Raw genomic sequence first — 24110 nt, 5'->3', positions numbered from 1 at the left:
AAAAGAATTTCACCTGCCAGGTGTGGCTGTAGACATCTGTAATCCAAGTACATGGCAGGCTGAGACAGGGGAATAGCAGATTTGAGGTCAGCTTTGTCAATTTAGTAAGACTCATCTCAACTTAGCATGTTTCTATTTCATAAAAATAAAAAGGGCTGGAGGTATATCTCAGGGGTAGTATGCTTTTGGATTTATCCTAAGTATCATAATAGTAGTAATTTCTCCTTTCTTTTCTCTCCTCAGAACCATGGATTCTAGTAATGTTCAGGATAATTTCACCTGTTCCATTTGCAAGGACTATTTCATGGACCCAGTCACCATAGGCTGTGGGCACAGCTTTTGTAGGCCTTGTCTCTGTACCTGCTGGAAGGAAGCCCAACATCCTCCTAGCTGCCCTTTGTGCAAAGAAAAAGCACAGCAAAAAAACCTGAAAACCAATCTCGTTTTGGAAACACGGGTGTTTCTTGCTAGACGGGCAAGAGCCTCCCACCTGCCACATTCCCAAGAACAGATATGTGAAGTACATTTGAAAAAGAAGGACTACTTCTGTGAAGTGGCCAAAGAGCCAGTGTGTTTGTCCTGCTCCAGGTTGAAGGAGCACAGAGCTCACACACACTCCGCCACCGATTGGACGGCTGAGCTATACCGGGTAAGCGATGACTAAAAGAAGTTTCATGGCGGGAATCCACTAAGAGAGACACCATGAAATAGAAGATGATATTAAGATGCTTTGCTAATGCAACACATGAGGCAGACACTCACTGAGCACTGTGTGACAAGCAGGCACTAGGGTAAATTCTTGAAGAACATTCTCAGTCTCCAAGAATTTAAATGTTTGTGGTTATAAATTTTATGGCTTGCATTGATTGTGATGATGCTGGTCATGGTTGGAACTAATAAGTCAGTGTAAAACCTTTGTGAATAGCCTGTTAATCGCAGTGACAGTAGACACCATGCTCAAAATTCCAAAATTGGTTCTTAAGGAAGTCTATTTAGAAACACTCATCTTCTAGCTAGAATAAGAACAAATACCAGGACAATTTAATTCTAAGCCAAGATTCATCTATAAAAATGGGTCTGTAGGCCAAACATTGGTCCATTTCCTCAATGGTAGAACATCATTCAGATGATAAGATCTTGGTTTTATGGTTACAAAACTCTCCTACAATGTGCAGTCTGTGTTTACAATGGAGATGAAATGACTCCTCACCTCTTAAGTACTCATTTACCTCAAATTACTGTTTCTTCCATCAGGCAGGATCTAAACTATTAAGTATTATATTTTCTTTTGCTAATATTCACCATTACAGAGGAAGCTCCTGAGGCAAATGAGGTCTTTGTGGGAGAAGATAGAAGAAAACCAGAGAAATCTAAACCGGCAGAGCAGCATCATTCCAAAATGGGTTGTAAGTAAGGGACTCTGTTTCCTTTAGCCTCAGCTTGGGACACAGAGAAATAATGCAATAAGAATTTGGACTACAAACATTGTTGCACTTCTATGAGCAGGTTGAGCAATTGAAAAATAGGATTCCATCAGTTGTACATAAATAAATATGATCTTTAAAAAGTATTTCTTCTAAGCTGGGCATGGTGGTGCACGCTTGTAATCCTAGCATCATTTGGAAGGCTGAGACAGAGGGAGGTGCGTTTGCGGCCAGCCTCAGCTACTTAGTGAGGCCCTTTACAACTCAGTGAGATCCTGTTTCAAAAGTAAAGAATAAAAAATAGGGCTGGGAGTGTATCTCAGAACGCCTCCCTGGGTTCCATCCCCAGTATCACACAAAAAAAGTATTTCTTATATAATATCCACTTAAAATTTTTTATTTTCTAAATAAATAGCCATGAAACAATAGGCATGAGCTATTCCTTGTTAGGGAAAAAAATGATAGAATAAAGCCCCTGTGAAGATATTGGGTCAAAGGTGGATGTTTAGTTTTTATCCAAACAAGAAGAATAAAGAAGCCATGTTTAAATCTTGAGAAGAAATAAAAAACAAAGAAAACCAGAAGTGGGAATTAATGTTGGAAGACTCTTTTTGAAAGATATTTCTATGAACAGTGAAAATTCAGAAAAAAATAGTGTTCAGTCAGGTGTGGTAGTATATACCTGTAATCCCAGTTAATTGGGAGGCTGAGATAGAACGCTCTCAAGTTCAAGACCAACCTGAGGAATTTAAGAACACATTTTTTGAAAAGAAAAAAGAAAATAATTGTGGGTATTGCTTGGCAATAGAATACCCATGGGTTTAATACCCAGTACCACAAATGAAAGAAAGGAAGGAAGGAGTAAGTAAGGAAGGAAAGGTGCAAGGTTGGGTAAGAAGAGGGTACCTGCACCAAAAGAGGCAAGATTCTGATGAGCATGCAGTTTATAGACCTGAAAATAAAAAAAAAAAATTAAAGGTCTAATATTATGATGTAAGTAATATTGCTATTATTTGCTTAGATGGAAGAATTTACTTATTAAGATAGTTGAACATAAAGTAAGTTAAGGGGATTTAGTAATAAGGCAGGTCTAGTATAATATGAAACTGATTTTTTTTGTGTGTGTGTGTGGTACTAGGGATAGAACCCAGGGGCATTCTACCTCCAAGCGACACCCCCAGCCCTATTTTTTTATTCTTTTATTTTAAAACAGGGTCTCACTTAGTTGCAAAGAGCCTCACTAAGTAGCTGAGGCTGTTTGCAAACCCAGATTCTCCTGTCTCAGCTTCCCAAATGCTGGTATTACTAGTGATTTCTAACTGTATTAATATTCATTGCGAATTCATGGATTTATTTAATAAACATATGGATATTTGAGGGAATATAGTTGGAGGTAGAATTTTGATTTCTGGTGCATTATAATAAATAAATAAATGAAAAAGATGAAATATGCATAAGAAAGGTTAAAAAAAAGGAGTCCACAAATTACTAATAGCTGTGGCAATTTGGTATCAAAATACAAAACAATAGAAAATAAGAACATGTGGTCCAGGACTCTTCTTGTCCTTATAGGATTATGTGAATCTACAGAAGGAGAAGATCAACACTGAGAACTGGTTGCCGTGTCACTTGCCTCATGATAAACAAAAGCATTTGGAGCAGTTGGAAAAGGAAATCGCAGTGGTTTACCAAAATCTCAAGGAAAACAAACACAGGATTGTTCTCACTGAGCAACTCCTAAGACAAATGTACAAGCAACTGAAGAAAATATGTCGCAGACCAGACATGGAGCTGAACCTGGTAAAAACTGAGGAGGAAGGGTCAAGGTGCAGCTGGGAAATAACCCCCACCCTTGGTCTTTGCCTACCATCCCATGCTGGGGAAGATGCTTTCTCCTGCTGTGCATGGCTTTTGCCTGTGCAGGTGGAGACCAAGTTAGGTTTTCTTTATCTAGAAAAAATAAGCAACTTTGCAAATAAAATAAGAATTAGCATCCCAGAAAATTGTCTTTTTTTTTTTTACTATTAATAATCAGTACTGTTTATTTGGGTTTTTCATATTTTATTTATTTGTGAAACAATTTGAAAATGGTATACATTTAGATTGTGCTTAGTGTCTTCTCCCTTACCCTGATTCCCCTTCCCACTCCCAATAATGAGTATCTGTGTTAACCATGCTATATTCATACTTTTACACATATTTGGATGTATCTCCTCCATTGATCAACCTCAGCCTTCTTTCTCTCCTATCCTTCCATTCTAGCTTTGCTGAGATTTCTCCTCCATTATCTGGAGTCCCTCTGGTATTACCACTACTCCCTAGTTTGGACATATTAGAGAAAACCTATTTCCCTTCTCTTTCTGTGCTTGAATAATCTCACTTAACATAAAGTTAGTTTTCATGCATCTATTGGCCATTTGTATCTCTTCTTTTGTGAAGTGTCTATTCAGTTCAGTTGCCCATTTCTTGATTGGATTATTTGTTTTGCTAGTGTGGAGTCTTTTGAGCTCTTTGTATATTTTGTATATTAGTCCTCTATCAGAGTGGTGGCTGGTAAAGATCTTCTCCCATTCTGTAGGCTTTCTCTTTAGGTTCTTGGTTGTTTCTTTTGATGAGAAGAAACTTTTTAGTTTGATGCCATCCCACTTGTTAATGATTGCTTTAATTTCCTGTACTTTGGAAGTCTTGTTGAGAAAGTTACTGCCTTTGCCTATATGTTAGTGTTGATCCTATGCCCTCCTCTAATAACTTCACAGTCTCTGGTCTAATTTCTAAGTCTTTGATCCATCTTGAGTTGATTCCTGTGGACGGTGAGAAGTAAGGATTCAGTTCCATCTTTCTACAAATGGATAGCCAGTTCTTCCAGTACCATTTGTTGAAAAGGCTGTCTTTTCTCCAGTGTATGAGTTTGACCTATTTGTCACAGATTAATTGACTATAGGCATCTGTGTTTGTTTCTGTATCTTCTATTCTGTTCCATTGGTCAGTCTGCCTGTTGTTGTGCCAGTACCATGCTGTTTTTACTACTATTGCTCTATAGTATAATTTGAAGTCTGGGATTGTGATGCCTCCTGCATAGTTCTTGTTGCTGAGAATTGCTTTGGCTATTCTGGGTCTTTTCCTTCTCCATACAAAATTGATAACTGATTTTTCTAGGTCTATGAGGAATGTATCTGGTATTTTAATGGGAATTGCATTGAATCTATAGATCACTTTCGGCAGAATGGCAATTTTGATTATATTTATTCTGCCTATCCATGAGCAAGGAAGATCTTTCCATCTTACAAGGTCTTCTTCAGTTTCTTTCTTTAATGTTTTGTAGTTTTCTCTGTAGAGGTCTTTTACATCTTTGGTTAGGTTTATTCCTAGGTATTTTATTGGTTTAGAGGTTATAGTAAATGGAATATTTTTCTTTATTTCTTTCATTGTGGATTCATTGTTGGCATAAAGAAAAGCAACTGATTTCTTTAAGTTGATTTTGTATCCTGCAACTTTCCTGAATTAGTTAATCATCCCCAGAAGTCTTTTGGTTGAGTTCTTTGGGTCTTCTAGATAAAGAATCATGCCATCTGAAAATAGGATAGTTTTAATTTCTCTCTTCCTATTTGAATCCCTTTGATTTCCTTCTCTTGTCATATTGCTGTAGCAAAAGTCCTAGGACTATATTGAAAAGGAGAAGTGATAATGGGCATCCTTGTTTTGTTCCTGATTTTAGAGAAAATTCTTGCAATTTTTTCTCATTCAATATGATGTTGGCTTTGCATTTATTGTATATTGCCTTAATGATGTTGAAATACATTCCTCCTATTCCAATTTTCTGAAGTGGTTGTTTTTTTTGGTTTTTTTTTTTGTTTTTTTGGTGGTACTGGGGTTACTGGAAGCCCTTCTACCTCCGAGCTACACTCCCAGACCTATTTTTTATACTTTTTTATTTGGAAACAGGGTCTCTTAAGCCAGCGCGCACGGCTGGCTTCGAACCTGCGCGATCCTCCTGTCTCCGCCTCCCAAGCGCGGGGATTACAAGCGTGCGCCACCACGCCTGGCCTGAAGTGTTTTTTAACAAAAATGGGTGTTAGATTTTGTCAAATGCTTTATCAGCATCTATTGATATGAGCATGTGGTTTTGTTCTTAATTCTACTTATGTGGTAAATGGGTATTGATTTGCATATGTTGAACCAGTCTTGTTTTTCTGAGATGAATACAACTTGGTTGTGATGTATAATTCTCTTGATATGATTTTGAATGTGTATAGCTAGTATTTTGTCTAGAAGTTTTGCATCTATGTTCATTAAGGATATTGGTCTGTAATTTTCCTTTCTTGGGGTATCATTATTGGTTTGGGAATTAATGTGATACTGGCCTCATAGAGGAATTAAGGAGAATTCCATCTCTCAATTTCCCAGAACAAGTTGTGAAGTATTGGTATTAGTTCTTCACTGAAGGTTTTGTAGAATTCAACTGTAAACCTATCAGGGCCTGGGCTTTTCTTTGATGGCAGGATTTTGATTGCTGTTTCTATTTTTTTTTTTTTTTTTTTTTTTTTTTTTTTTTTTGTCGTACTAGGGTTCCTGGAAACCCTTCTATGTCTGGCTATACTCCCAACCTATTTTTATACATTTTAATTTGGAAACAGGGTCTCTTAAGCCAGTGAGGCTAGTTTGAAACCTGCACAATCCTCCTGTCTCTGCCTCCCAAGTGCAGGGATATAAGCCTGTGCCACCATGCCCAGCCTGCTGTTTTTATTTCTTTGTTTGCTATTCATTGGTTTAGGTTGCTATATCCTCTTGGTTCAGTTTTTTATGGGTTCTATGTGCTTAGAAATCTATCAAGTTCTCCCATTTTTTCTAGTCTATTGGAGTATAAATTCTCAAAATAGTTTCTGATCCTTTAAATTTCCCCATTGTCTCTGGTGATGTCTCCTTTTTCATTTCTGATTTTAATAATTTGAGTTGATTCTCTTTCTTTTGGTTAGGTTCACCAGGGGTTTATCAATTCTATTAATCTTTTAAAGAACCAGCTTTTTGTTTTGTTGATTCTTTGAATTGTTTTTTGTTCTCTATTTCATTTATTTCTGTTCTGATTTTAATAATTTCCTGCCTTCTGCTGGCTTTGGTATTAGACTGTTGCAGTCTTTCTAGGTCCTTGAGTTATGTCATTAGGTTGTTTATTTAGCATCTTTCTGATCTTCTTATGTGGGCACTCAATGCTATGAACTTTCTTCTTAACACTGCCTTCAAAGTGTCCCATAGATTTTGGTAAGTTATTTCTCTATTTTCATTTAATTCCAGAAATTTCTTTATTTCTCCCCTAATTTCCAATCTTACCCACTCATCATTCAGTAGTGTATCATTCAATCTCCATGTATTTAAATAGTCTCTTTTGGGTTTTTTTTTGTTGTTGATTTCTACTTTTATTACATTATGTCTGAAAAGATACAGAGAATTATATTACATCTTTTGAATTTGCTGGTGCTTGCTTTGTGGCCCAGGATGTGATCTATTTTGGAGAAGGTGCCATGGGCTTCTGAGAAGAATGTTTATTCTGTTGTTTCTGATTGAAATATTCTGTATATGTCTATTAGGTCCATTTGGTTTATAGTTTTTATTAGTTCTGGAGAGTCTTTATTCATCTTTTCCTTGAAGGTCTATCCAGTAGTGTGATAGGTGTGTTGAAATCTCCTACTATTATGGTATTTGCATCTATTTGTGATCTGATGTCCAGGAGGGTTTGTTTTACAAATGTGTCTGCACTTACATTTGGAGCATAAACATTTACTATTATTATATCTTCTTGGTGGATTGTTCCTTTTAACAAAATGAAGTGCCCTTCTTTGTCTCTTCTGATGTGTTTTAGTTTAAAGTCTGTTTTGTTGGATTTCAGTGTTGCTACTCCTGCCCGTTTTTGGTCCCCATTGGCATGATATATCTTTTTCCATCCTTTCACTTTCAGTCTGTTAATGCTGTAAGGTGAGGTTCTGGCAAACAGCATATATTTGGATTATGGTTTTTAATCCATATTTCCAGTCAATGACTTTTGATTGGTGAGTTAAGTTCTTTGACGTTCAGAGTTATTATTGAAATATGGCATTTGTTTCCTGCCATTTTGTGTTCTATCTTCTGTGGATATAATAGTATTTTTTCTTTACTTAGATGCCTTGCTGATCAGTTTCATCTCTTCTCTGGTTCTGGAGTCTGCTTCTTTTTTCTTCTTTATGGCTTATTTCTTTAAGTATTTTCTTTAATGTTGGCATAGTATTCGTGAATTTTTTGAAGTTCTGCTTATCTTGAAACACTTTTGTTTCTCCATCAATATTGAATAATAGTTTTACTGGATATAGCAATTTTGGTTGGAAGTTGTTTTCTTCCAGGGTCTGGATCACATCATACCATTCTCTCCTGGCATTCATGACTTGGGTTCATTCATGACTACAGTCTGGGGTGATTTTTATTGTTTTGCCTCTATATGTCACCCATACTTTTGTTCTCAATGCCTTTAAGATTCTTTTATTGGGCTCTATGTTGGTGATTTTGATTATTATATGGCATTGGGACATTCTTCTTTGATCACATTTTAATGGTGTTCTGTATGTCTCCCGGACATGAAGATCCAACTCTCTTTCCATATTTGACAATTCTCTGAAATTATATCTTTGAAGAGATTATGAATGTCCTTGGTCTGTACCTCTATCCCTTCTTCAAGATGCCTTTTATCCATAAGTTAGGATGCTTCATGTTAGGTTTTGTTGCTGTAATGACTTTTGTATACTGTTTTTTTCAGTTTTGAATGAATTGTCTTCTAACAGTGATATTCTACTTTCCATTTTTTCTAATTTTCAAGAATTTCTTTCTATTGCTGTCTTCATTTCATTTATTGACTCTTTCATTTCATTCCAGACCTCTTTCTGATTCTTTTTTAGTGTTTCTATTTCCTCTTTCATTTTCTATAGACTTGTTTTAAAGCCTTTCATCATATTGTATATCAAGATTTGGAAATGCCCTTCTTGCCTTTCTTGTAGGTCAGTATTCATGATTTCTGTTGTCTCTTCAATATTACTAGTTCTCATATTTTCAATGTTATCAGGCCTGTTTTTCTGATATCTACCCATCATTTGTGGGTATTATGTCTAATCCAAACTTAGTAGTAGGAATTTAGAGGTGTTAGCAGGTTAGCAGTACCTTTTCAAGTGGTGAGGGTTGGGTGATGGGGGAGGAGCCAAGTTGATGGGTACAGGAGTCAGGTAAGGTAGAGGATATGTTTAGGTTGAATAAGAATTTAAGTATAATAAGGTAATATCTTGTTGAGAATGAGAGAAAGTTAGATAGTAGGACTCTTGTAGTTAGTAGAGTATTTAAGTATGGAGATATGAAATACCTTAAATATTAAACAAGAAGATACAGTACAGGAAAAAAAAGTTTTGAGAGAAGAGAGTAGATACGCTAGAGTAGGGAAATTTGTAAAAGGGATGGGGGGAAGGAGCAAAGAAACACAAATAAAGTAACAAAACAAGATATAAAAGCTAACTATCATATAATCAAAGACATAAAACAACTTAAAGAGAAAAAAAGAGTAAAAAAAGAAAAAAAGGACAAAAATAATATAAAAAGAACTAGCAACTGTGTGAGACCAGAAAGCAAAGCAAACAATCAAACACACACACACACACACACACACACACACACACACACACACACACACAAACCAATAAAAGGAAAATAAAAAAGAAAAAAAACCAGTCCTACTAATTTACGAATATGGGGTTGGGTCCATATAATATCTGAATGTCTGATTGCTGTGGTAGCTTTTGGAGTATAATCCAATGTCTCTTAATTTGCTCTGTACCCTATTGTCAGCTTCTTAACCTACTCTCTTGGTGTTTGGTCCCCTCTCTCACCTCTGACAGCTTTGGGTTTATGTATCAGGGCATCAGGTGTCACTGTTAATAAATTCTGTACAAGTCCTGGGTTCTGTGTATTTCCAGCCTGTAATCCACACCTCTTCACTCTCCACCCTGGATGTAAGCCTGTGCTTCCCTACCGTCAGGGGTGGAGGTTGTCCAAAGTAGTCTTGGAGCAACTCCCTGTGGCCCTGTGCAGGTATCAGACCTTGAGGACGTTTCTTGTATCTCTGGAAATTCTAAGTGGGCTAGCCCATTGTGTCCCACAGTGCATACTGGGCACAAAGGGTTGCTGCAGGGTCCCAGGGCACACATGGTTACCTCCAAGTCTTGGGGTGCACACTGGATGCACATGTTTACTCAGGATCCCAGGGCCAACACTGTGCACACACAGTTACCACTGGGTCCTGCAGTACTCTAGGCATAGATGGTTACTGCTGGGTCCCGGGTGTACACTGGGCACACAGGGTTACTGCAGGGTCCCAGGGCCCATGCTGGGTGCACACAGTTAGCTCCGGGTCCTGGGGTGCATGCTGGGTGCACAAGGCTACTACTGGGTCCTGTGGTACACACTTGGGACACGCTAAATCCTGCAGCTTCTCTGGACACATTCAGATACCTGGTTGCTTTGATCCAGGTATCTGAAAGAGTCACTGTGCCACTGTGGGTCTCACATTTGGTGAGCACATGGCAAGTCACTGTGCCACTGTGGATCTCACATTTGGTGAACACACGGCACTGCTCGCTGCTTAAAATGCTGGAGTTCGATGTCCATTTTCAAACTCTTGGATTATTTTGCCAAATTGGTGCCAGTCAGGTCCAGAAATGGCGGTTTGGGCCAGCAGCCCATGCTGACACCAGCAGCCCGGCTGCTTCTGCAGCAGGTCCATCGATTGAGCTATTTATTTATTTATTTATTTATTTATTTACTTATTTATTGCAGTGAATCTCACAGTTTAGAGTTACTGGATTCCTTCTGCCACGGTTCCTTGATCTATTTTGGTTCATGAGATATCTTTATTTTATTTGTTAAGGCGCTGCCTTCTTGGTACTTGAGCTTTATTTATTTCAGCCACTGAGAAGTGCTGTGCCCTGGAGTTGCCATTTTGAATCACTCTGAAAATTATCTTTTAAAACTGTATTGGATTACTGAAAACAAAACCAGAAACTTTTTTTAAGGTATTGGGGGTCTTGTTCAAAGATATTTAGATATCTGGATATTTAAGGATCCATTCTCTTTTTATTCCCATCTCTTTGATACCAAATGCTATAAATTTTGGGATTACCCATCTTTAGGATTAAGAAATTAAGCCTGCACTATAAATTTTGTTTTGCATACTAAAATGTTCTCATTTCTCCTTACAGAATTTTGAAAGCATGTTGCAACTGTAAGTTTGTTCTTATGTATATAGAAAGATCGAGAATTGTAATAGTGGTCATTATCTTGATGCTGTAGCGGGAGCATAATTTATATAGTACCGGAGGCTTGACCAGGTGCACTCTAGCTCTACCACTGAGCTATACCCTAGCCCTTTCTATATTTTATTTTGAGACTGAGTCTCATAAGTAGCTCAGGCTGACTGTGCATTTGAGATCCTCCTCCCTCAGCCTCCCAAGCACTGTGGTTTACAGGTCTGTACCACCATGCCTCACTATTTCATAGTAGATCCAGCCTTGCCTTCTCAACGATACAAAGGACATTCCAGCCTAAGATGGAGTTGGGCAGGGTAGTAGTCAGAAGAGACTCTATGAAGGTCACATGAAGAAAAGTACCACTTCTGATCTAATGTTCCAAGCAGAAGGACATTGCTGTAGTGGCTGAAAGTGATGCCAGGACCCAGTGGGGAGTTAGACACTTCACACAAGTGTAAAGTTAGGATATAAAGGAGCCAAAACAAGGTCCTCAGTGGTTTGCAGATTCCACGTGTAGCACGTGGCAGACTCCAACTTCAAATGCAAAGGCGGCTGTCTGTGCTAGGCAAGGCAGGATCCCAGCCTAGGCCCTGCCCCTCAAGCCCTGGCTCCTGGTTACTTTGAGTATTTCCCTGAGGATCATTATAGGTGACAAGCCAGAGGGACCTCCTTGAATGTCCTTCTCCATTTCAGGCCACTTTTTAGAGCCTTGTGATTGGGACAGAAGAGAAGGGTGCCCTCTTGATGATCAGAATGCCTCCTAGTATCCAAGTGTTAAGATGTGGGCTTGGAGTGGGTTTCCCTGGATTTTCATAAAGGAGATAATTGTTGGCTGCATACTTATTATGTGGCATTCCATTCATAGCCCTGCATCCTAATATGTGGATTTTGATGAAGCATCAGAAGGAGAAAAATGTATCCATTTTGATGAATCTTTGGGTAAAGAGCCACTGATTTTTCCTTTTTCTAGGAGTAGAACTGTGCAGATGGGACTGCCACAGCTGATAACCCCCAAGCTCAGCTGCTGGCCTGTCGCTGGACTGAAGGCCATGCTCAGAGGACTCCAAGGTAACCAGCAGCCTTTGAGGAACACCAGTAAATTCTCCCCCATTAATGTTTCTTGGGAAATCTTTCCCATTGCTATATAGCTATTCCTTTTTTTCTGAGACAGATAGCCATTATAGTAAATATATGTGAAAAACTAGCAAACATTTAAAAAAAGGAATATATTACAAACACAGTAATACATGAAAAATTGTATGCCTTATGACACATGATTGTATGGCTCCATGAAACATGTCACTCTTCATTTACATTTAGCACATTTCAGTACTCAGTTAAGTGTGCTTGTTGGTGAATAGCTAGATGTTTAAATAATAATTATCATTAATGTTCTTGAAAGAATGGTCAGATGCTTTTGTTCATGAGTTTTCTTTTTTTTTCTTTTTTTCTTTTTCAATACTGGGGACAGAACCGAGGGGCATTCTACCTCTGAGCTACACCCATAACCCTATTTTTTTTTTAACAGAGTCTCACTGAATTGCAAAGGCCTTACGAAGTAGCTGAGGCTGTCCACGAACCAATATCCTCCTGTCTCAGCCTCCTGAATGCTGGTATAAAAAGCGTTTGCCACCATACCCAGCTCTTTTAATTTTTAATATCTCTACAATTAAAATGTTTTAGGGGCAGAAATATAAGTGTGCAATACTCTCCTGTATCTTATACATTCCTAAAGAGTTATTGAATGTTTTTTTTTTCTGGTTAAGTATTTGCTTTTGTAAGTAAGTAAGAAATAATAGACATTTACCATCAGTAGAATTCTTTACTATCCTGTCCCACATTTTTAGTAATATCCTAGAGCATATAGAAACTATACAAAGTCCACAAACATAAATATTTTATAAGCCCATTTAATGCTATATATATATGTGTATATATATATATGTATATATATATTTTTTTACTTCCTGCAGTACACATTTCCTGGGATAATATGAACAACACTTATCACATCTCTCTACTAGAATATCTTAGATGTTCATTCGTTTATCATAATCATCAAGATGTCACCAGTTATCCTATGAAATCTGAGTGTTTTCTGGCCTGGGGCCACCAGCCCTTCACCTCTGGACAGTGTTACTGGGAAGTAGATGTGGGAGATTGTTGCAACTGGGCCGTTGGATTGTGTGAAGATAAATGGACTATGGGGAATGAGATGCTCTCGGACTCCGAGGGAATTTTTCTACTGTGTTGTGTCAAAGAGGACAACGAGTGTCACCTTTTTACCTACCCCTCACTGTCCCCTCAGTACATGGAGAGGCCTATAGGGCATGTGGGGGTGTTCCTGGATTGTGAGCTTGGCAAGGTCAGTTTTGTTCATGTGGCCACTAGTTCGCTCATCGGTGGCCTCCTCTCCTGCTCCTTCTCTTCTCCTATCAGACCTTTCTTTTGCTTGGACCTAAATGATCATTAACAGGTCTGAAATCTGACCATACAAGGCTGAAAAAGCCAGCATAGTACCATTTTAATTGTTTTTAACTCTACCCATTACTATGTAACATACTGTTTGTACTATTTTTATAGTATTGAAATGAAATTTATAAAATTGTTTTGTTATAATAAAAGTATTCAGTTCTAAATTTTTAGTATTGCATATTTATTTTGGTCAATGTCATTAGTGGGAATTAAACCCTGGGGCATCATATCTCCTACTTGGACCTCGCTCTTTTTTACTTTATATTTTGAAACAAGTTCTCACTAAGTTATTTCAGACTAAACACAGATCTGTCTCTATATTATGTTTTTTACTATGTTTCATAAAGCCACTGATAATTAAGGTTCTTTAAAATTATATAGCAGAGCTGTGTGTAGCTTTGAATAAATATATGTATTTGCATTCTTTGAATAACGTAATAAATTCTGCAAAACCATACATAAATACAATGACAATGGACTAAATAAACCAGCCTGACAGCCCAGGTGCTCTGGTTTTCTCTCCCTGCTCTGTTCCAGGGTTCTACAGATTCTAGGCTCCACGTGTTCTCCTGCAGAGAGGAGCAGGGCTGCAGCGGAGAGGGTTTCTGGGTGTGGGGACAAGATTTGGATAAGCTGGGAAGAAATATTCTCCATCTTCAGTAGTATGCAGAAAGGTGGGTGAAGGGCAAAGAGCCCCTAGAACACCTGAGCCTAGACACAGAGCAATTCTCTTAGTGTCACTGTGAGCTTGGGTAGAGGAGGGCATGGGGACAGAGAGCTTTACCAGTGCCCATGATAGGGCAGTAAAATGGGTTTTAATACCTTTACCTTCTCTTGTCAGAATTTGGCAAACTTTAGTGGGGAGCCTGGTGGCAGCGGCTTCTACCTTCCCTCTTACCAATTACATATATGTGTATATTTGTGCCAGCTTCATAGACTGTGACTACAGCATCTTCTCCAAGACATGCACAGGACCATTGATCTGACCTGGGAAACCCCAGCCACTTATTCCAACCGAGCCCTATGCTGGGCTCTCTGTAGAGGCCAAGGTTTCTCTTCTGGGCACAGAGGGAAAAAAAAATACTTGTGAGCAGCAGCAGAGATGTGAGGTGGAAGGACTTGGAGAGTCTGAAGAACATAGATTTTATTTGTCTTCAAAGGGAATAGTGCCCAGGGCATCTATCTTTTGGTATTGAGTACAGTGAGGGGCACAATCCCAGTGGTCTGCAGGCCTTCTGGTGTTGAGCAACACTTAGGATTCCCCCAAGATGGGCAGTGCACAAGGGAACCAGAAGTCCTTTGTTCCTATGGTGCTGGGACAAGATATGCACCTCTAGGTGAGAGGCTCCTCAACCACTGGACTGTCAAAGGGGTGAGGGACTCACTGTTAAACCTCTCAGATACCAGAATAGATGCGCTAAGCCTGGAGTCACCATGCAAGGCAGGGTCATGATAAATCATAGTGACCATGATCCTGGAAATCCTCCTTTACCTGGCTCGGTTCTGTAATGATGACCCCAAGGGGTTTCTCTTTCCATTGGATGCTCATGCTGTGTGCAGAGAGGAGGACTCTCTCCCCTTTCCATGCTTTAGTGGGGCCCTCTGCTCAGAGTGCTACAAGGACCTACAGTCTGGTCTGCAGATATTTAGATGGGAAGTGAGACTATTACCAATCTAGTGAGACTCTGTCTCAAACTAAAAATAAAAAGGGCTGGAGTATAAATTAGAGATAGAAGGCCCCTAAGTTCAACCCATAATACCACAAAAAAAAGAAAGAAAAATATATTAAAAGGGAGTCAACACAGAACACCAGCAAAACCTAGCTGACATCATTTACTCAGTTAAAGAAAATCTAGCAAAGCCATATTGTTAAATCAGCAACAGAGATGAAATGTATCACACACTGAAAAGATAAGCACTGCCAAAGCTAACTGAACAAAGCTAAGACAAATAGCTGGTCTGTCTTGAAGAAACTGAATCTCTAGTTTAACAAGCAGGCTTATTTTTGGCAAAGACGATGCAAGCTTTTGTTTTCTAGTTTTTGGTTAGTTGATTTCCTCACCACTCACCATCATCACCATCATCCTTTTTTTTTTTAATTTTAACAGGTGTCTCACTGAGTTCTTTAAGGTGTTGCTAAGTTGCTGTCGCTGGCCTCAAATCCACAATCCTCCTGTCTCGGCTTCCCAAGTATTGAGATTACAGGCGTTCGTCACTATGCCTAGCTTGCATTCCATCTTAAACATATAAAAAAAATCAGAAATTAAATATAGAGTTTTCAGACATTGGGCAATAGGGGCGTCAGGAATACACATTCAGAGATAAGAGACACATGAAGGAAGACCAAAGATCACCGAATCTGTGCATGGAAATATCCAGACTTTAACTCCGCGAGGAGGAACCCAGGCAACGACCCTGGGCTGGCCCAAGTTGGACAGGGCTAGAGGTTTAGGAAGGTCAAGGCGCCTGGAGTTTTGAGGACTGAGAACTGGTGGAGAGTAGAGCTCACAGAGCAAGAGCTACAGAGAGCCACAGAAATCTTAGTTCAAGTCTGAAGGGTGGGTTCAAATCAGTGAATCCATGTTATGAGAACCCCTGTGTGAAGGGAAGAGCCACCCTGAGGGAGCCGAGGGATGTGTCTCAGCTCACACAGGAGTCCTGAGGGTCCTCTCCCCAAAGTGCAAATCCCCAAGCTGCAGGCCACAGCTGGTAGACTGCTCTAAAGCATACTGCTCTCGTGGTGGGGAGTCCAGCCTGGATTGGACACTTCTGCGGTCCCTTCATACACATCTGGAAAACAAGCCTGCACAGCCAAGGATTCTCCCAGGGTGAACACCCTCTGTACTGCAGTCAAAGGGCTGTCCACAGGTGAGGCAGCAACAGAGAAGAGAAAAATCAAGCTTTTCATGTCCTTCTCACAACTGGGGCCTCCCTTTCCAGTTCCTCTGGCCATAAAGGATTCTTGGGACAGAGCTGCTCAGGCCTCCGCTGCCACTGATGACATCTTCCCACTCAGTGCAGCGCCAGGGGAAGCTAGGAGGAACAGAACAGAGGAGGCAGGGAAGGGTCCTCTCACATTTTTCTCTTCTCAAGGCTTCTTTTCCTGGTTCCTTGGCTAGAGAGTGGGAGTTTCTGCTGAACCTTTGTGCCACACTCCTGCTAAGCAGTTCAGAGAACCAATCCTTCTTTCAATCTTGTCAACCCCAGGATTGAGAAGGGGTTGGGGGATTCCACAAGCCTCACTTCCATTGCAGGTAGTTATTGGAGAAGTAAGCGCCTTCCTGATTTCACCTCTCCCCTTCAGCTTCCCCGAGTCCTCTTGGTGGTCTGTCCAGATGTTTAACTGTTAAAAGTGGGTGTGACAGCCCGTGGAAGGCTTGCTCCATTCTAGCCAGGGGCAGAAGACAGTACAAAACTTCTAAGCATGCAACACTCCTTGAAACATTACAAATGACAAGGACATCATCAGACTGCTCTATACAATCCTTTGGCCACTGCTAGGTACAACTTCTTTTCTCCAACATCTTCACAGAAGTGACTTTAGTCCCTGACCATTCCCTACTTAACATTCTTTTTTCTTTTTTCTTTCTTTCTTTTTTTTTTTTTTTTGCAGTACTAGGTATTGAACCCAGAGGCATTCTACCTTTTAAGTACACCATCAGGCCTTTTTCTTTTTTCTTTTATTTGAAATGTGTCTCACTAAATTACTATACTCTGGCCTTGAAACTGCAATACTCCTATCCTATCTCAGCTTCTCAAGTATTGGGATATTGGCCTGTGGCTCCACACTGTTGCTTAATATACATATTCTTGGAAGAAAGGTAGAAAATTTAACATGCAATTTATTTGCAAACTTCTTAGATATAAGTCAGAGAAACTATTGGAAAAGAAATGTAACTACTGGCTATTTGTCTCTGCTAAGTTTAAGAACTCTTTCCAATAAAACAACCTGGTAATTAAAAAAGAACTCTTTCTTATAAATACTGTAGTATCCTAGCATCTAGGTTATTTTGTGTGAACCATTATCATGCTGATAAGATTTATAAATATTTATTATAAATATTTATCTCGGTGATAAATATTTATAGCAGCACTAGTAAATCAAATTTTATACAATTTATATTTTCATCAGTCATGTCATGGATAACAAGTAAAGAGAGCATCCATCCTGTATAATTTGATATCAAGCAATCACTTTTATTTAAGTGAAATATAAAAGACAAATGAAAATAGTTTACACTCTAAAAAATAATACAATAAATATATTTCCTGAAATAAAATGAAGTTAAAATGAAGGACACTGGTGTTTCCCACTAAATAGTCGATAGCAGCCTCCTTATCTATTAAAATTCTTAAGATGTGGTCAATTTGTGACCTGTCCCTGATCATCCGGTTCATAGAAAATGAAAGGTCTAAGAGGGAAAGTGAAGAATTGTGAGAGGAAACTAAAAATGAGGGAACTTTGGGCAACATTAATAAAGCTCACCAAACCACATTCATAATCCAGGAAGACCCCTATGCAGCGCTGGGGTCTCTGAATATAGTGACGAAGTATTGGCGAAGTGGAGAAGAGATGAAAATGATCATCCACTTTGACACAGAAAAACAGAAACAGATCTTTAGAGTCAAGTCTCATGTCACTTCTTTCTGCCCAGGAATTTTTGCAAAATCCTACAATCCAATTCTGAGAGTTCCCTATGTTTACTTCCCAGTAATGTTTGCCAGCCATGAAAGTCTGAGCTCCCCATGAAGAAGTAGACTCTGAACTTGCAAGATGACGAGGCACATCTGGATCACTGTAGCTGTACTGCAAATTTCTCAGGTCTCTCAAAAGAAATACCTGATGCCTACAGGTCTCGGGGTCCAAGGTGATACACTCTGTGGTAAAAAGAAAACAGTGAGTTCAAGGACAGAGTGCAGAGAGTCAGAGAAAATGTGGTGATACAGCAGAAGTTGGAGTGATGTGATTGCTGGCTTCTGACATAGAAGAGGCCATCAGCCAAGGAACACGTATGGTCTCTGAAGCCAGAATCCTCTCTAATACATAAGAGTAGGAAGCGCGTCTGCCTCACAGCTGGGCCCAGCCCAGGCCTAGAGCTTCAATCAATGCTTGTTCAGCGAATGGATGAATTGCAATTTAGTTGACTTGCATGAATAGCAGAACCCCAAAGCACATAAAAAAAGAAGAAAAGAGACAGCCATTCTGTCTGTCTGGGGACTTTTACTCTCAGAGGTTCTGAAGAGGCTGCCACAAGCAAAAATTGACTACAGGTAGCAGAAACCAAGAAAACTCAAACTTTGGAGAAAAAGGAAGCACTGTGTTTTCTCTTCTGAACCAGGCAGGAAACAGATGGAAAAGTTAAAGATTTGTCTAAGTTTAAGTGCCCTTTTAAAATGCTATAGGGAGCTGGAGTAATGGCGTATACTTCTAATCCCAGTACTTGGGAGGGAGGCTATCACAGGAGCATCACAGATTTTAAGCCAGCCTAAACTACTTAGAATGATTCTGAGCAACTAGGCATGGTGGAAGACACTTGAACTCCCAGTCCTTGGGAGGCTGAGACAGGATCACAGGTTTGTGGCCTGCCTCAGCTACTTAGCAAGGCCTTCTGCAACTTAGTGAGATCCTGTTTCAAAATAAAGAATAAAAAATAGGGCTGGAGGTATAGCTCAGAAGTAGAATACACTCAGTTAAATCCCCAGCCCCACAGGAAGAAAGTTAGGAAGGAAGGAAGGAAGGAAGGAAGGAAGGAAGGAAGGAAGGAAGGAAGGAAGGAAGAGATTCTGAGCAACTCAGACCCTGCTTCAAAATAAAAAAGGAGTGTACCTCAGAGGTACAATGCCTCTGAGTTCAAAAATTAAACTAATTAAAATTAATTAATTTAAAATGCTGTAGGGCATAATGCAAAGCTTAACTCCTTCATTCACTTGTGCTGTGATTTACGATTTACGGCAAGATACATAAGAGCTGGGTGTCGTGGTATATGCCTGTAAGCCCAGTACTTGTGTGACTGAGACATGAGAACTGCAGGTTCATAGCGATTCTCAAAAACTTTGCAAGACTCTGTTTCAAAATAAAAAATTAAAAAGGTCTGGGGGATGTGGCTTCAAAGTAGAATGTCTGTGGATTCAATCCCTTGTGCCACACACAACACATACATACACACAAAAGGTAAAGTAAATGAGACTTAGGTTGTATGTATTTTTTAAAAATTGCGATGTAAAAGTTTAGAAGGACAAGAATGGTGGCTGTCTTCACAAATGGATTTCCACCTCACTTTGTTATAGTTCAAGCAATAATTATTAATTATTGATAATCTTTCTCTCAACTCTAAATCATTTAGTTCAGTTTCATGAGTCACTTGAAGCTGGTTTAGTCACACACTCTGAACAGAGTATATTACTGGAAAGAGGGAAGCCATTCAGCAAGGACTTCTTGTCCACTTGAATACATCTCTAATCACAAAAATAGGTGAAAGGACACTTTGAGAATATAGAAAGAAGATTTTAGGATCCGACTTTATTTTCATTAAGTCATTGAAAATTTGCAGACTCACTCATCAGATGCCAAGCAAACACCCAAAGGGTCCTTATTTTATGTAAGCCATCTCATTTCAACTTTCAGAAAACAAGATAAATATTGTAAAAAAAAAAAACATATTCGTATAGGGCATGGGATATAAAGCAATTTTCAGGAACTCATAAACAACTTGTTTACATGTGCCAGCATATAGCTTCAGAAACTTGTCTGGACATGTCAGCATAGGGCTCACACCAGCACTGCATGGTCACTGCTGCAGTTGATAACAGACCCTTGAACCATAAACTACCTTCTCGTCTCTGATGGACTTATGTCATCAATTCATTTGGATTACTAACAGAAGTCTAGCAGGTTTGATAAGCATGGATGAGCTCACCTAAGACACTGGGAAATGTCCAAAAAGTCATAAAAACACTGGCCTTCCTATGAGCAGTGCACTGAATTTTGCTTACGCCATGACAGTCTGCCTGTGTTTATGACTCCGATCCAGTGGCTTTCTCTATTGTCCTGCTCTTCTCTCTGGCCTGGTGGAGGATCACTGAGACTCCAAACTGCTCTATGCCTGGACCAACTCCTGAATTTCCTCTTCCATTCTTGGACTTAGTTCATTATTCTCTATACCCTGTTTGTTTGTATTATTTTGCTAATTAATTGAAGTGCTCTAAGTTTTAGAGTTTATGTGCTGTTTAGCAAATTTATTTGACCTAAATTGTTAGATTTATTAGTATAAAGTATATGTTTGATTCTCATTCACTGCTAACTGGATTTGGTAATGCAGCCACCCTGAAACCCACCTTAGCTCAACTTTACTAAGACAATTATCTGTCAAGTTCCTGCAGGCTATAACCTTTGAGTGTTGAATGAATCTTGTGGCAATGTGGAAAGACACAAATTGTGTGTGACATGACCTCTTGGTTTTAGGACCGTGCAGCCCATTGCTCACAACAATACTATTAATTACACTTAAATTATGATATTGTCACTGCTATCACCCTAAGTAGTGACTACTTTGCCTAAGCTTCACAATTTGCAAAATTGAGATGAGCCGTACCCAATTTGTGCATTTTTTAGAAGTGGTTTGCCTCTCAGAATACCGTACTTTGGCACCACTGAATCAGAATTCTGTTCCTCCCATTTCACAGCTGCTTCATGTGTGTGTGTGTGTGTGTGTGTGTGTGTGTGTGTGTGTGTGTGTATTACTAGGGATTGAACCTGCAGGCATTCTACATTAAAGCTATACCACCCAGACCTCCTTTGTATCTTTTATTTTGAAATAGGGTCTCTCTGCCGGGTGTGGTGGTGCACGCTTGTAATCCCCACGCTTGGGAGGAGGAGACAGGATATTGCAGGTTCGAAGCCAGCTGTACTGGCTTAACAGACCCTATTTCCAAATTTTAAAAAAGTATAAAAATTGGTCTGGGAGTGTAGCCCGGAGGTAGAAGGGTTTCCAGGAACCCCAGTACCACCAAAATAAATAAATAAATAAGCAAATAAATAAATAAATAAATAAATAAATAAATAAATGAAATAGGGTCTCACTAAGTTGCTGAGGCTGGACTCAAACCTGTGATTTTCCTGTCTCAGCCTCCCAAGTCCTGGGATTAGAGGCATGTGCCTCCCAGCTGCTACCCTTCTATGTCCCAGACTTATCCTTCATTTCCATTTAGTTTTACAGCCCTTTACAGCATGAATCATGAGTTCAATCTGCTTTATAGCTATCCATGTTTATACAGACATGTTTTATGTTTGTAATTTTGTAATTTCTCAAACACATTTCTGGAGAATTCAATATTTATGTCAACATTTAATTGGCTTAAGATATTCCTAAGAATCTGAACATCCAAATATGACCACACTTGAAAGGCACTGAACGAATACACAATCTTATATGATACCTTGAAAAATTAATAATTTATCATGACAGCCTTCCAGGTCTTTTCCTAATTGTATTTTCTTTTTGCTCATTGTTTTCTGTGATCATATAGCAAACTCCCACAATTATTAATACTAATGCATACAGTTATAAACCAGGTATATTGTCATGTGTTTATTGTCTCAACTACTTAGAAGTTGTGGTAGAAGGCTTATTTGAGCCCTGGGCTACATAGTGAGACCCCATCTTGAAAAAAATTGAAAAAGGCCACGTACAGTGTCATGAGCCCATAATCATATTACTTAGGAGGCTGAGACAGGAGGATGATAAGTTTGAGGCCAGTGTGGTAATTTAGAGAAACCCTGTTTTAAAATAAAAGACAAAACCAAGAGTAGTGGCACACGCTTATAATCCCAGCACTTGGGAGGCTGAGACAGAAGGATTGTGGTTTGCGGACAGCCTCAGTTACTTAGTGAGGCCCTTTGCAACTCAGTGAGACTCTGTTTCAAAATAGAGAATAAAAATAGAGCTGGTGGTGTCGCTTGGAGGTAGAATACCTCTGGATTTCATCCCCAGCACTGCAGTAAATAAAAAAATAAAAGACAAGACAAGCTGGTTTTGGTAGCACATGTCTATAATTTCAGTACTTGGGAGGCTGAGATAGGATGATTACAGGTTTGAGGCCAGTCTCGGCAACTTAGTAAGACCTTGTTTCTTGTAATCCCCATGTTTGGGAAGTGGAGACAGGAGGATCACTCAGGTTCGAAGCCAGTAAGAGACCCTGTCTCCAAATAAAATATAAAATAGGTCTGGGAGTGTAGCCTGGAGGTAGAAGAGGTCCATCCCCAGTACCACCAAAAAAATTAAAAAATAAAAGTTATAATAGGGCTGGGGGTGTGTCTCAGAGGTAGAATTCCCCTAGGTTCAATCCCCAGTACCAAATAAATAAATGATAAAAGATAAAAAGGGCTGGGGGTATAGCTTACAGATAGAATATCCCTGGATTCAATCCCTCGTACCACCATAAGTGAAAATGTAGGTAAAATTTAGAAAATACAAAGGTCATTATAAAAGTTTGATATTACCCTGCTTCTGTGTTCTCTGAAGAATAGTAAGAAGTGTCAACAGGGCATCTCGTGAGTGCGTTTACATAGGTAGGAAGTATCACTGCTGTCGCACTCAGAGTGCTTCCCTTACCTCTGAAGTAGTCCAGCCTTTCTGACATCCCAGTGATGGGCCAGGAGCTGAGCTGCGGGTTCAGCGGCTGGGGTATTAACTGCTTCACTTCCTCACTCCTGCAAAAGCAAAGGCCTCCTTGCCACCAGGCCCAAAGGTTTCATTAGCCCTCTACCACAATGTACTTCATCAGAACCTTCGCACCTACCTACCTACCTACCTTCCTTCCTCCTTCCCTCCCTCCCTCCCTTTCTCTCTCTCTCTCTCTCTCTCTCTCTCTCTCTCTCTCTCTCTCTTTCTTTCTTTCTTCATTCTTTGTTGTCTTGAGGACTGAACCCAGGGGAATTCTACCTCCAAGCTAAACTCCTAGCCTTTTCTATTTATTTTTATATTTTTATTTTGAAACAGGGTCTCTCTAGGTTGATGAAGGCCCTGGTAAATTGCTGGGGCTGGCCTCAAGTCTGAGATTCTCTTTCCTGTCTGAACCTCCCAGATACTGGAGTTACAGGCTTGTGCCACTGTCCCCACTACAGTTAGGTTTCATGTATATGAATTACTGTTAGTGAACTAGAAATACTACAGTTGTCACTGGGTTTTATAATCTTCTTCGCTGTCTTATTACCACAATTGTAGTAGAGCATGACATCTTGGTCCCTGCAGTGCCTGTGTCCATTTTTCTAGCTTCTCTAGGGGAGCCAGAGGAGGCACACAAACATTCTCACCTAATTCACTGAGATTCAAAAGTTGTCAGCTTCTTGGATCATGCCAATTGAAGCCTCAGCTCCACAGTAGGTTTCTCTCTTTTTTTTTTTTCATATACATTAGGAAATTTCCCTTTTTTCTCCTCTCCCATCCTCCTCACTTAGGATCCTCCTTATTTGCTCATCTAAGGTTTCTCCTTCATCTAGAGTTCCTTTTATGACTCATTTTTTTCCCATAGCTTCAGCATATTACAGCGAGTGGCTGATTTCTTATTTTTTGTGGCTAATTTCACTCAGCATCATGTTCTCCAGTTCCACCCATGATATCTTAGTAGGTTCCTCTTGATGAGTGACCCTTTCTCCTTTTCTCTTCACCCCACTAACTGCTAACCCTGAGATTATATGCTTTTCTCACAGAAGACTTAAGATAACTCTTGAACCATTAGGATTTTGAAAATTAGAGTGCGGTACCATGGCACATACCTCTAGTCCCGGTACTTGGGAGGCTGAATCAGGAGAATAACAGTTTTGAGGCTAGCCTTAGCGACTTAGTGTGACCCTTAGCAACTTAGGTAGATCCTCAGTAGCTTAGTGAGACCTTGTATAAAAATT

General features: G+C 39.5%; 1 protein-coding gene across 1 annotated transcript; it reads left to right on the top strand.

Annotated features, from left to right (window-relative positions):
• Positions 1 to 247: 247 nt before the first annotated feature.
• LOC308258528 (tripartite motif-containing protein 51-like) lies at positions 248 to 13870 on the top strand (the record flags this gene model as incomplete). The annotated part of the gene is made up of 6 exons (XM_080689168.1): positions 248 to 649; positions 2997 to 3224; positions 10685 to 10707; positions 11703 to 11827; positions 12757 to 13097; positions 13745 to 13870. 6 exons carry the CDS (start codon positions 248 to 250, stop codon positions 13868 to 13870), a joined length of 1245 nt encoding a protein of 414 aa, XP_080545294.1.
• Between the last annotated feature and the right edge of the window lie 10240 nt (positions 13871 to 24110).

This window comes from Muscardinus avellanarius (assembly GCF_963383645.1).
Source record: "Muscardinus avellanarius genome assembly, chromosome: 1".
NCBI classification, from domain to species: domain Eukaryota; kingdom Metazoa; phylum Chordata; class Mammalia; order Rodentia; family Gliridae; genus Muscardinus; species Muscardinus avellanarius.
Note: the sequence above shows the minus strand (reverse complement) of the source record. Positions and strands in the feature narration are given on the sequence as shown.